Raw genomic sequence first — 13,724 nt, 5'->3', positions numbered from 1 at the left:
AACAACCCCAAAGCCTGTGCATTTTGGCTGCATTTCCAGCTTTTTGATCCTGTGCTGTAGTGACCATTTTTTTTCATGTTTTATTTCATAATCACCATATTAAAGCTCATAGTACTGTAATCAGCCATTTTAATGTGAAAACTTAGGATCTACTAACCACTAATGATTCCTAATCCTTTCTTTCCTGTTGTTGCTGTGTTACATTCTGCTTGTTGTCCGTTGGTTCTTTTCCATCTTCTTAAGTCTTCGTGCCTCAGTTACCTCCACATGATTTTGGACGCCATTAGGTTTTGCCTTTCTAAAATTTTCAGCCCACCCACAGTATGTTGCGTTCTGTTTTGTTTGTTTGCTTTTCGCCTCTGACTTTGATTTGTACGCATGTTTTCTTTTGTTTTGAGTGTGCTACGTTGAGCTTTTTTTTTTTTTTTTTTTTGGTTCCATTATTTATGTTACCATCCATTTAAAACAGGCCACTGTGGAATCCATCATGAGAGATAAGATGCCCAAAAAGGGAGGGAGATGGTGGTTTTCCTGGAGAGGAAGAAACGCCACAATCAAAGAGGTGAGTGGAGACCGTGATGTGGGGCTGCACGCCGTGAGGTCTGGTTTGGTGTAGTCGGGTTTACTTCTTCTGTTTGTAGGAGTGAGACACACGCCATAATGCGGGGGTTTGGCGAGCTGGTCCTACTGCAAAGGGGCCACAGGCAGAGGGTGAGGATGGAGGAGAGGCCAGCAGAGCCTGGCTCTGTCACCTTCTGGCTTATAGACCCAGGTCAAGTTGTTTTCCTACTCTGCGGTTTCTTTATCATTAAAAAAAAAGATGTACTAGGTGTGTGTCTTGTTGCAGGGACAGAAAACCCAAAAGCAACTTAAGGGAGGTGGAGTTTATTGTGCTTCACAGACTGAAAGTGGAGTCAAGAAGGTGGCAGGAGCTTGAATTAGCCGGTCACAGTGAGAGCCAGTGGAGGCTGTCGCTCTCCTCTGGGTTCAGTCCAGGACCCTAGGCCATGAATGGTGCCACCCACAGTTAGCGTGTGTCTTTCCAGATTAAAGGACCCAACCGAGATCTTGCGAAGTTGACAATATTGACCATCACAGAAGGGTTTCGACATCACTTAGATTTTAAAGCACGTTGTGCCGATGAGGATGACGCTGCTGAGTCTTGTCGTGGCTGTTGATCGAGCCATTAGTCGTGTCCCTGAGGGGTCAGGTCTGATGCCATGTGGATTTGCCTGAGTTCCTGGGAAAGGCTCTGCTTTTTTGGGTCTCTCTCCATCTCTCGGCGCGTGTCCAGATCACTTTCCTTGCTTGGCCTCCAGGCTCAGGGCTCTCCTGGATTTTCTCCACGCTCTCTCACGCTCCTCCTCTGGCCAGCTCTGCACTGTACTTCGGGCCCTTTTCTTTTGCTTTCACCTCTTGGTTTTCCTCAAGCATCCACTCGTTCATGCCTTCAGGGTGACTCCATTTCTTGTTTCCAGGCCAGACAAAGCAGACACTGGTTTGTGTCCCACACCCACTGTCACTTAGCCAGAGAAGCAGAAGCTTCCAGGCATGCAGGTGGGAGCTACTCCAGGCATGCTCAGGGTTTCCTTTGTGGAAGCAGCGGGCTGGGAAGGGCTCCACCGTCCATCTGTGGCTGGACATGGCCTTTATTCATACTCTGTCCATGGAGGCTTGTGAGATTACAGATTAAGTGTTGCCCAGATTTGAACATTTCCCTTTAGCTGCTCTCCTACAAGTCCAGACCACCTTCCCCTCTCCCAGGCTGCCTTTGAGCTGTGTTTTGAGCCCATTCTTGCCTCCTCTTTCTTATTCTCTGTATCTGTTTAAGGTGGTGATCCTAATTTATGTTGCTCCTTGTTCAAAACTTTTTTCCTTATTGATGTGTACATGTACACACACACACACACACACACACACACACACACACACACACGGTAATGTTCATCCCCCCCACCCCCACCCCCGTCGTCCTCTCACTGCCCTGTCTGTATTTATGTGTGTGTTTATGTGTGAGAGTGTGTCTGTGTCTGGTGTACGCTGGAGGAGGGCACTGGATATCCTGCTCTATTCCTTTTCTCTTCATTCCCTTGAGACTCTGTCTCCCACTGAGCCTGGAGCTAGGCTGGAAGTCAGCGAACTCTGTTAGCCTCCTGCCTCCACCTGCCGCAGATCTGGAGTTATGGGCCTGTCTAGCTGGGCCCTGCTATTTCGTAGGTGCTGAGGACTGATGCAGACCCTCCTGCTTGTGAAGCAAGTGCTCTTCCTGTTGTGCCGTCTCTTCAGTCCATGCTTCATCATTTTTAGTGGCTTCCCAGGGCTTCTACAGTGATGACCAAGGCTTTTGTCATCCTAAAGTACTTGCGGGTTCTAGCTCTGACTTCCCATGCTGTCCTGTCTTCTCCCTCTATCCTTTAGTGTTTGTGATCAAAAGCGACTCTACGCCTGGGCCTTTGCAATGCTGTTTCCTGCCTCGTGCTGTCGGGATCCCTTTGATTCCATCTTCACTTAAGTAACCAGCAACTCAACTCTTTTTTTTGTGCCAGATTAACCCAGCCTGCTGTCGCTGCTTTTGTAGACCATGGCCTTCTATTTGACTAACATTTCTCACCTCCTTGCCTCCCTAAGTTCCAGGAAGATTAAAAACCACTGACAGCTGTGCAGCTGGTGTAGGATTAGGTATGTACTTAGTGAGGGATGCTTGCTTCTGTGGAAGGCAGTATAGAAAACCAGAAGGTTATGTAAACATTACCAGAAGCATCACTGAACTCCTTTGATTCTGTGAGTTTAAAGGGAGAAGGTGCCCTGAAGAGCTGTCTGCAGATCCTTTGATGTGCTGCTGGGGCATCTGCATATTGCCACCTGCTGCGGTATCTCCAAGGGTTTCAGCAAGTCTACAAACATGGATGCCATCCTGCAGTGGACTTAAAACATTAAGGGCTTTCTAGCTTTCTTACCAGAGGGCAGAATGTTCTAGAATTTCAGGAAGAAGTACACTTCAAAGACTTCTTATTTGTAGGTTTCCTAGAGTCTCAACAGTTAGACTTAAGGGGAATTCCAGTGTAATTAAGGGGCATTTATGGAATTAAACGTTTCTGTAAAGGATGGAAATCATTTCCGAATGAGCCCAATGAATAGTTCTTAACTGTTCTCACTCACAATCATTCAGTCCATAATAAATAACTGGCTATGTCTTGTTGCTTTTATACTTATCAAAGCAAACAGCAGGTGGGCATGGTGGTGCATGCCTTTAATCCCAGTACTGAGGAGTCAGAAGCAGGCGGATCTCTATGAGTTCAAGGCCAGCCTGGTCTACCAGAGTGGTCTAGTGAGTTTTAGGCCAGCTAAGGCCACATAGTGAGGCCCTGTCTCAAACCAAACCAGGACAAAACAAAACAAAAGGAAATGCCAAAAACCGAACAATCAGAAACAAACAAAACCCAACAAAGTAAAGCTAGGCATGGCATTGCATGCCTGTAACTGTAATACTAAAGGCAGGAGGATTGCCACAGACTGCTGGCCAGACCAGGTTACATAATGTCAGGCAAGCTAGGACTTATATAACAAGACCCTTGCATCCATCCATCCATCCATCCATCCATCCATCCATCCATCCATCCATCCATCCAACCAGCTGAAGGAATATTTCAAACTAGTTTCCAGTACACACACTTTAACGTATTTCCTATTGGCTTGATTTATGTCCATCCCCCTTGAGACAGTGTCTAGAGCCCCACTTACCTCAAACCTGCAGCTGTCTTCCTGTCTCAGCTTCCCCAGTGCTGAGATGTTAAGCATGAGTCACCTTGTCCAGCTAACTTGCTTGCTTTATTAAAACATGACATTGGAAGTAATTAACCTGTCTCCTGACCTGTGTCTCCTTCATCTGTTGAAATGTTCTCTGCTCTGTTCTGATTCAGTGGTAGTCCCCTGGCCTTGTCCTCTCTCTTCCCCTCTTTCTCCCTGGTGGCTGTCATGCTTTCTGTATCAGCCACTCCATCACTGTCTGAGAGGTTGAGGAAGCGAGGCTGGAAGAGTCAGCTGGCTTGCCCTGTGGTACAAACGCAAGCCATGGTTGGGCCTGGGCCCAGGGTTTTCTTAGACACATTAGGCTCTCTCCAGTGTATCCAAGGGACATTTCCCTGTAGGATTTCGCTGCATTGGAAGAGAGAAATGTGTTCTCATTTTCCCTGCGAAAAATATGGTGTGCAAATATTTTCGAATATTTCTCTTGGCAATTAGAAGATGATGCCGTGAATCAGATGCTCAGGAGTCCAGGCAGCCCCAGTAAAGCATGTGTCTTTGTGACAGGGATGGTGGCGTTTGGTGGGGTGCCAGGAACACTTATGGATAACAGACTCGTTTCTGTCAAAATGTTTCTCACCTTAGTCTTAGGATACTTCTAGGCAAAGAAGTAGTGAGGACTTGCCGAAACAACCACCCCGCCAGAGTCTCCTGTGTGTGGGTCCCCGTCCTGGACGTGTGTGTGCGTTCGTTGTCTCGCTCTGGACCTTAGGGAGCCCTTGGGTGGGACCCGAGCTTTTGGAGAGTCCTTTCTCCTTCCTTCCTTCTCTGATGGCCTCTCGTCCTTTTCTCTAGGAGAGCAAGCCTGAGCAGGGCCTGCCTGGGAAGGGCCACAATACCGGAGAGCAGCCTGCACAGCTTGGCCTGACCACCAGGTATTGGGGAGTCGGGGGGAGGGGTGTCCTTCGGGCAGCAATGCCTCCAGTCCCTGATGAGGACAGGCAGTGGCTCACATCCTAGGCCTGCGTTCCTGGAGTCAGTAGGGGACTGAGACTTGTCTTTCTCCTTGCTCCGGTGTATGCAGCTTCTCAGACAGCTGAGGTTCAAGGAAAAGGAAGTCTTCATCAAGATACCTAGCTAGACTATTTTTCCTGGTCCTGTCCTGGTACACATGCACACACACGCACGCACGCACGCACACACACGCCCGGGAGTGCATGTGTGTAGGTCAGAGGTCAGCACTGGACTCTTCCTCACTTGCTGATAGCTTCCCTGTGTCCTGATACATTTATGGGGGAAGCTGGCTTTGGTTTCATAGCTCCTGGCCATAGCTCTGTACTTTAAAGGATGCTTTCCTCTGTCGCTTTCCACCTTGTTTTCTGAGGCAGTTTCTCACAGGCCTCAGGCTGCCTGGTCATTGAGACCTGTCTCCGTATCCCCCAGCCTCAGCAATGGAGTTATAGATGTGAGCTGATGGGTCCGGTTTTTAAGTGGGTGCTGGTGATCCCCACTCAGGTCCTCATGGTTGCACGGCAAGCACTTTATTCAGCTGAGGCCCTGGTTGGCTTTTGACACCCCAGTCAGCGTCTGCAGTTCTGTCTCCAGGGCAGTCTCTGTAAGACTTGAGGGTACCTTGACTCTGAGGGTGGTCTCTTTTGTCCATGCTGATGTTGATACTGGAACTGACATACTGATACCTGACCACTACAGCCTTCCTGTTCCCCGGGCAGCAGAGATTTTCTTACTCAACAGCTAGAACATGTGGGCAGAGTCACTGAGGGTCCCACCTACATCTTCATCAGTTTTGTACCTTGGAGGCCAAAGCTAGGCCTATTATGGTTGGGGTATGTTGAGAACATGGAATCTACCTGATCTGATGAGGGCGTCCCTGTGTCGTGTGCCTGTTCAGTTGCAGGCAAAGCTGGCTTAGGTTTCATGTCCGCTGGCTCCAGACCACAGCTCTGTACCTTAAACTAATATATTTCTAGAATTCTCTGTTGGTAGGAACTTGTTCCATTGACAAGGAAGGGCCTCCTTTCTGATTCTCCATGGAGAAGACTAATTAGGGACGGTGCTGGGGTGGGGTAAGAGGGTGGAGAAGAACTGAAGACTGGGAGTCCACCATGGTCGGCATGGACGGGCTGTTTCTTGGCCCTCTGGGTTTGCTCCTGGTGCCCAGGTGGTGGCACTCTCCTTGCCCTGCTCCTCTGTGCTCTCCTGTGCCCAGGCCTGGAATGGATGAGACGCCCAGCAGTGTGAGCCTCAGCACTGTCTTCCTGGCATTCTGGTCAAGAGTTCTGTCTGTCTGCAGTGGTGTCTACAGGCCAGAGTGGCTCAGAGCAGGGCTCAGGAGCAGGGGTGGTGTCAGGTCGACTCTCTGTGACCTTTGACTCATTAAGACTCCTCTTTGCATCACCATCTGTGACACAGGGTGAGGCGCCCTGACATCTCTTTTTCCCTGATGAGAATGCACAGGCCCACCAGGCCAGACCATAGTCACCTAAGGACATGTGGTAATCCTAAACTGGGTATTTTAAACTATTTTAGGATGTACTGCATGGGCCACGTGCTGAGTGTCTTCCAAACTTACACTGCTGCTGCTGGCCAGGCCTAGAGCTGGAGGAGATGGGGCCTGGGGCCCCGTGAGGTGTTAAGGAGCATGGGCAGCGGCACAGGGCACATGGTTCCACCGCTGTTCTTAGCACGACTTTCATCCTTTCTATTTCTGACCATGGAGGAACTCAAGGACATGGGGTGGGCTGAGGGCAGAGGGACAGCAGGACACTCATGGAGCATAGCTCTTGGAGTTTGTGTGTGCTGTGCTGGGCTTTCTTCCTGTCCGGACTGAACTGTGGAGAAATGTGTTTCCTGTTGCATAAATGCAGCCCCACTCTGCCCCGTCCTGAATTACACTTATCCAACTGGAGAAATTATGAACTGGCTCCTGCGTAGTGCAATTGAGAGTCTGAAATGTGAGGAGGCTCTCCCGAGGGATGTGAACCTCTTCATGTATGGCAGCACCCTTGACTTCCGCTCTTATCAGAGTCATGTGATGCCTTAAAAGAAAAAAAACTGGCATCTGAATGTTTTTCTAATTGACAGACTTGACTGACAGAACAGTCCCCAAAGTTCCATAATTGAGCAAACAGCTTGTCACCATACAAATAATTAAAATGCCATTTGAAAAATGTGTGCTGTGACAAGCACTAACCTAAACGTTGTTCACAGTTCCTCATCCGAACACAGATTTTTCAAATGACTTGGGGCCTTTTGTTGCCGTTTGCAGCCACCATAAAGCAAGTGACATTTAATGAGCCACTTCAAGAGGGATGTGGAAGGCTCTGCCTAGGAACAGCCTGTTCCACTCTGAGTGGTTAAGTCTGGAAGGTGGCAGCCTCCAACCGCTGTCCACGTGCCCATCGGAGCGCTGCCAGCAGCCAACTGTACAACTCCCGCTTTGGTTTTGGAGTCTGTTTCCCTCCCTGTGTTCCTTCAACATGGCACGACACATGAATTTAGTGGGCCGTTCTTTTCCTAAGCGGCAGATGGAAATCACAGCCATTCCAACTCGCACACTCATCGCCCCTCCCCACAGGGGCATACATCAGTCTGTTGTTACTAAGAGCTGCAGTTACGTTCAGATCTCATTTCTCTCTAGTCTGGTTAGAGCACCAATGTTTTCCTCTTCAGAGAGGGCCCTTCAGCTCATCCTGCTTGACGAGGATGCCTTTGTCTGGAGTATGCCACATGGCTCAGGCTTCAGGACCATGTCTGCCCTGGGGACTCTGTATGGAATCTGCAGATACTGGAATGGGCAGGGACTTTGGTCGAGCATGCTGTTTTATGGGAGAGCTGGCTGAGGTCCAGAGAGGAGTCCGTTGGTGTCTGTCTGGCATTGGGCTTACATGTCTGTCTCATTCTCCACACACCGTTACCTGCTCATCCTGAGGTTTGGAGGGATGGAGTTGAACGTGTTCTGACTTTAGGATGAGGGGAACAGGCTGAAAGGCAGGAATAATCATAATTAATTCACCTTAAGTAGTGCAGCGTGTGTTTCCCTCCTTGGGCTGGTAACCTTGGGTTTTCAGATCTCAGCTGCTGTCTGTACTTCAACTTGAACTGAACTCAGGCCTGTCTCAGATCAACCAGAGTTGCAGCCTGTGCAACCTGTCTCCTTTGGAATCGTCACTGCCACCAGAACTTAGTTACAAGCTTTGGGATTGTCAAGAGCGCTTCCCCCGTCCTGGTGGCTGTGTTGTAACTGGCTTTTTAGGAAAAAACCTGCGGAAAGCAGGAATCACCAGGCTATTATCTGGTTTTTGGTTTTTGTTTTTGAATATCTGACTTCATAGAGAGCCAAGTCTCCACAGATGTGGGGTGCTGTGTGAGTGTTCCCCTTAATGACTCCTTGGTACTGGATAGGTACACATGGCGAGGAGTCTTGTATGGGAGGCTATTGGGTGACCATATGGCAGGCCAGGGAACAGAGCAGGGATGAGCTGAGAGGATGTTGGAAGGAGAAGGGAGCAGTTCCTGAGGTAAAGAAAGATGCGCATGTTGTTTTGTATAAAGGGATTATGACAGAGTTGGTGTGCGTGTTGATGGATTTACTTTTGTCAACTTGACCCAATCTTAAGCGTATCTTAGAAGAGGGAATCTTAATTGAAAAAGAATACCTCTATCAGATTGGTCTGTGGGTTAGTCTGTAAGATATTGTCTTATGTAATGACCGATGTGGGAGATGCCCATCTCACCACGGGCAATGCCTTTTATTCCTGGTGGTCCTAGGTTGTTGTACAAGAAAGCAGGCTGAACAAGCCATGAGGAGCAAGCCGACAAGCAGCACTCCTCTATGGCCTCTGCTTCAGCTCCTGCCTCCAGGTCCTCCCCGGACTTCCATCAGTGATGGAGTGTGTGACTGGACAGTTTATAAGCTGAAATCAGCCCTTTCCTTCCTGTGTTGCTTTTGGTCATGGCGCTTTCTCACAGCAATAGAAACCCCGACTAGGACCATCAGGGACGTGCCTGCTTTGGGGGTACTTGGGTCTTTCCATTTTGTCCAAGCCCATTAAGCACTTTGCATGGGCCGACTTGGGAGGCAGAGCAGACACTATTAGGTTGGAGATGAAGCCATCAAGTTGAGCTCAGGGAGCAACTGATACACTGACCTGCTTTCTGTGAGGCACTTACAGACAGTGGGACTGATTTACCCTGCCTTCCAGCCCCAGCCTGGAGGAGACAGCAGAAGAGCTGGAGCATTGGTCTGTGGTTCTGTGCTGGCACAGCTCTTGGCTCACAGTGACTTCTTAGGAGTCTTGGGGGGCAGGGGGTGAGCTGGTAACTCTTAAGTCCTAATTGTCTAGAATTGGATATGCGGAGTTGATGAGATTGGATACGAGGGAATTGATGGTGTTTACACTGTAGACATTTGGATTTTAGGGCCTGACCCTCAGCCTTCTGTGGAAAGAGAAAAGAAGGCAGGAGAGTGTGTATTTGTTTGTGTTTTTCGGGCCAGAATGGATGTAGCCCTGCTTACCAGCGGTGGAATCACACTAGTTACAGTGAGTGGTGAGAGTTCGTAAACTGGGGAGTGAATGAGAAGAGGCTGGCGCCCCCTCCCCCTCAACAATGAAGCCATGTATGAATGGAGATTTAAGGAGAGTTCATTGATAAATCTAAAGCCATATGGCAAATGACCACCCAAGAGACCCAATTGACTAAGTCATTGATTTGGGCCTAATGTGTTTTTAATGGTTACCCAGATGCGTTTCCTAATTACATCACCATGTGTTCCAGAATAAAGCATGAGTCATCCTCTAGTGATGAAGAGCACTCAGCTACAAAGCCATCGAGCTCGAGCCACCTCTCTCTCTTGTCCAACGTCAGCTACAAAAAGACCCTGCGGCTCACATCGGAGCAGTTGGTGAGTCTCAGCTGTGGTTCTGGTCCTCAGATCACGGCCGGATAGAGTATTAGGGCTTTGCTGAAGGTCTGGGGGTTCCTTCTACTTTTCTGCTCCCACTTAGCCCTTCCTGGGACCCTTTGTATGCCAGCACGCCCACTGGTGGCCTCACACCTCACTTGGGTGCCCTGTGTTCCCATCCTGACTTGTGTCTGCTCAGGTGGACTCTTGGTGTCATTTCGCATTCTGACTTGCTCTTTTTCTGACCGAGGAGGAGACAGCTTTGACTGCGTCCGTTTATCCTCATTATCAGTGCATGAGAGACTTTGTGATGTCTCTCCTGAGTGGTTTTGCTTTGAGAGAGATGCTTGTTAACCCAAATATATCTATAATATTGATGGAAATCAAGCAGGTGTGAGAGGATTTAGGGAATTTTAGGAAGCAAAGGATTTCCCCTCCTTCCCTCCGTGCGTGTGTGTGTGTGTGTGTGTGTGTGTGTGTGTGTGTGTTGGGGGGGGCTTTCCCACCCTAGACTTATTTCAAATTGTGACCATCCAATGAACAGATATTTCTACTTTTCTAAATAATTTTATTATAAGAATTTAAGGGAGCAGGCTTTGATAGGGTGGTATTTAAATGGGCAAAGATGATTCCATGTTTAGCCACGTGTAGGAACCTGAGGGACACTTAGAGGCAACCTGTGGTTCTGTGTGGCCAGCCGCTGTGTCTCAAGGGTACCAGCAAACACTCAAGACTGACCAAAGGTAGTTTTGTTTTCTGAATGTGGTATGATGTGCTTGGGCATTTTTTATGGATTTAAAAGGCCTCATTTTTCAATCTGTGTCATTATGATGGTCAGCAAAACCATGCTTTTGAGGGAAACATTTTTGCCTGTCTTACATTTGTGTCCTCACATCAAGGCATTGTATGTTTCCTAGGCGTGAGTGTGTCCTAAATGTGACTTAGGACAAGCCTGGTTGCCTGTGACTTGACTGTACCCTCACTCTCTAAGGACTGATCAAGTCAGCATTACGTTAGAGGCAGAATGCCTTGTCACGAGTGGCTGGTTTTTTCACACATGGAGACAGAGAGGGCTGGGTTTGACTTAGGTTGCTTGTCCAGCCCGGGAAAGAACTAGAGACAGAAACAGAAGTGAGAACTTTGCAGAACTGGGGGAAAGGTTCGGTTTAAAGCCCAAGTGTCCTTCTCATGGGATGGAAGCCAAATGATGCTTGAATCCAGACCCCTGCTCAAGCACACAAGTTGTTCATGGTTTGTTTGTTTGTTTTTTTTCCAGAAAAGCTTGAAGTTGAAGAATGGCCCCAACGATGTGGTGTTCAGTGTCACTACCCAGTACCAGGGCACCTGTCGCTGTGAGGGCACCATCTACCTGTGGAATTGGGATGACAAAGTCATCATCTCAGATATCGATGGTACCATCACAAGGTAGGCTTGACTGTGGTGCGGTCTGCAGCTGGCTTTCTTCTTCCTCTGAGGAGAATCATGGGAGCCAGAGTACAGTTTCTGGTGTAACTGGGACGGCACAGAGAGGGCAACACCTTGGCCTCAGCAGCTGCCGCTGGGGCTGTGGCTTGTTTCTGTTTGGGCATCATTTTCCAACATGGGGTTTGGAGAGTACTGTTCTAGAATGGCTAGCAGCCCTACATTTGGTTTGGCAAACTCAGTCCTCAGCACTGTGGCTCACCTTAGTGGCCTCCCTTGATTCTGTGAGCCTGGGGCTTTGTCTCGAGAAAGCCATGGGTCTCATTCATTCATTCATGCTATTGTTTCTTTTAGTTTTCTGTCCCTTTGGTTTTGTTTTTAGATTTCTGTGGGTGCAAGTGCATGCATTGACATCAGGGATCAACTTGCGACAGTCTGTTCTGTTCTTCTGCCATGTGAGGGCTGGGATCAAACTCAGGCCACCAGGCTTGGCAGCAAGCACCTTTACCCTCTGAGCCCTCTTGCCAGCCCTCATTCATAATGTTTTTTTTTCTTTTCAATGAAGCGTGAGTAGTGTATCTAAACCAAATGGACATTTCTTTTCTTCCCTCACAGTAACCCTTTGCTTTTGTTTTTCTTCATCTTTGTTTAGATCTGATACTCTTGGTCACATATTGCCCACACTGGGAAAGGATTGGACTCACCAGGGCATCGCAAAGCTGTATCACAAAGTAAGCCAGTAAGTATACATGGGTCTATTCTATTCCCACCTTGTAACCGCCAGGGTGTGAACCCCCACTCGGTATGCAGAATGTCTCCCACCAAGGTTGGGGGGCAGATGTGTGCCTGCAAAGAGAGGTAGTGCAGGGACAATGATGGCAGGAAACTGCACAGTGACTCCTGCCAGCTCCCAAAGGAAGCCTGGGCGGGTCAGAGATGGCCAGGAGAAGGAAGGTGGAGTGCCAGGGGACGACTGTAGAGCATCCCAGAGAAGACAAAGGCAGCCGGCAATTGCATGCACTGTTTATAATCTAGAATGTGTGTTTGGATAAATAAAGGGCAAGGCTGCCATGAAGTTTGGCTTCCAGAAGTTGGAGCTGGTAAGGACTTAATGACCCTGTGAGGCTGCCCCCTGCCCACAGCCTCCCATGGCTGCCCTGTAGTTTAGAGGCACTGATGAGCTCAATCTGCCTCCACCTGTGTGCCACTGAGAACTGCATCTGTTTGTAGCTGAGGAAAGCCAACAGTCCTGGAGGGCCAGGGTACCGAGTAATTCCTAGACAAGGTGGCAAGGGGTCATTGCGCTGAGTCGACACTGTTTAGGACACAGGGAAGGGGTGACCAGGTCCCACTGGCTGGAGGTGTCCCAGGTGGTTTCACTGACAAGGTGGCATCCGAGCTGGGTCTTCATGGATGAGCAGGGGTTCAAAGAGGGAAGCTCCCCTTGGGGGGGTCTAGCCATGGGAAGAGAGGTTGAGATAGGAGTCAATGCATGTTAGTCTTAGGTGGGTGGGTGAAGAATGAATCTGGACAGGAGGAGTGCTGACATTTCAGGTACGAGTGACCATTCTTTAAGGCATTTTTAACTGTCATTGTTACTGTGTGCTCTGGGTGCCGAGTGGTTGGAAGCTGGGAACATTGTCATGCCTCACACTGTATCACTGCAGGTCCAACCCAGGTGGCCGTGCTGGGGATGTCCTAGGGTTTCATTGCTGGGAAGAGACCTCAGGACCGCGGCAACCCTTATAAATGAGAGCACTGAATTGGAGCTGGCTTTCAGTTTTACAAGTTTAGTCCATGTCATGGTGGGAAACATGGTGGCAGTGTGTAGGCAGACCTGGTGCTGGAGAAGGAACTGAGACTTCTACTTTTGACCTGCAGGCAGCAGACATGAACGCCATGCGAGGTCTAGTTTGAGCTTCTGAGACCTCAGAGTCCCCCCACCCCCCACAGTGGCACACTTCCTCCAACAAGGCCACACCTTGTATAGTGCCACTCCCTATGGGCCTACCGAGGACATTTTCATTTGCACCACCACAAGGACCCCAGTCTAAATGCTTGTCTTGGAAAATTTGATAGTGGTAAATCATTTAAAACTATTTATGGGCTAATTGTGGGCTTTGGAAATTTCTAATCCTGTGTTGTGTGGTTGGTGTGTGTGTGTGTGTGTGTGTGTGTGTGTGTGTGTGTGTGTGTGTGTGTGTGTGTGTGATTTTCCACAGCCTGATTGTGGCGGTCCGAGGACAGTTGGGAGCACGGAGCATGCAGCTGAGGAATGACAGGACAAGCCTCAGACTTTACAGAGACTTGGGCTGCACAGTCTGCGGTGTTGCCCTTCTCAGTGGTGGATGAGTCCTACTGCCCCAACCGACCCCAGGAATGTCACTCCATTCTCGTGCTTACCAAGGGTTCTGCAAACACTGCCCATCTGTGGGAAGCATGGGGTGGCCTGGTTTGCAGAACAGGTGAATGGTGGCTTATTGTCAGGGAGTGCTACCCTGGCTAAGTCTTGCAGAACTAGTCAGTGATGTGGTGGGAGACTTTCACATATGGGCCACTTGCAGCTATGCCTTTCTTCTTAGGGCAGGCAGAGCAAAAGTTTTATCCCATGATGCTATTCAAGGTGGATGCGTTG

General features: G+C 49.0%; 1 protein-coding gene across 28 annotated transcripts in view; it reads left to right on the top strand.

Annotated features, from left to right (window-relative positions):
* Window positions 1–13,724, top strand: part of Lpin1 (lipin 1) — a 106,498-nt gene that overhangs the window by 82,791 nt on the left and 9,983 nt on the right. For 20 of the 28 annotated variants that reach the window (XR_015621857.1, XR_015621855.1, XR_015621854.1 and 17 more), the window contains 5 exon segments: window positions 470–562; window positions 4,600–4,679; window positions 9,541–9,667; window positions 10,944–11,092; window positions 11,742–11,828. Coding sequence is in view for 19 of the 28 variants with exons in the window: in XM_087553152.1 (XP_087409278.1) it covers window positions 470–562; window positions 4,600–4,679; window positions 9,541–9,667; window positions 10,944–11,092; window positions 11,742–11,828 (536 nt within the window). In the remaining 9 variants the exon portion in view is untranslated. 28 annotated transcript variants of the gene reach the window in all.

Source organism: Rattus norvegicus, chromosome 6 (assembly GCF_021556685.1).
Source record: "Rattus norvegicus strain SHRSP/BbbUtx chromosome 6, alternate assembly SHRSP_T2T, whole genome shotgun sequence".
Taxonomy (NCBI): Eukaryota; Metazoa; Chordata; class Mammalia; order Rodentia; family Muridae; genus Rattus; species Rattus norvegicus.
This window is presented reverse-complemented; position numbering and strand designations above follow the sequence as displayed.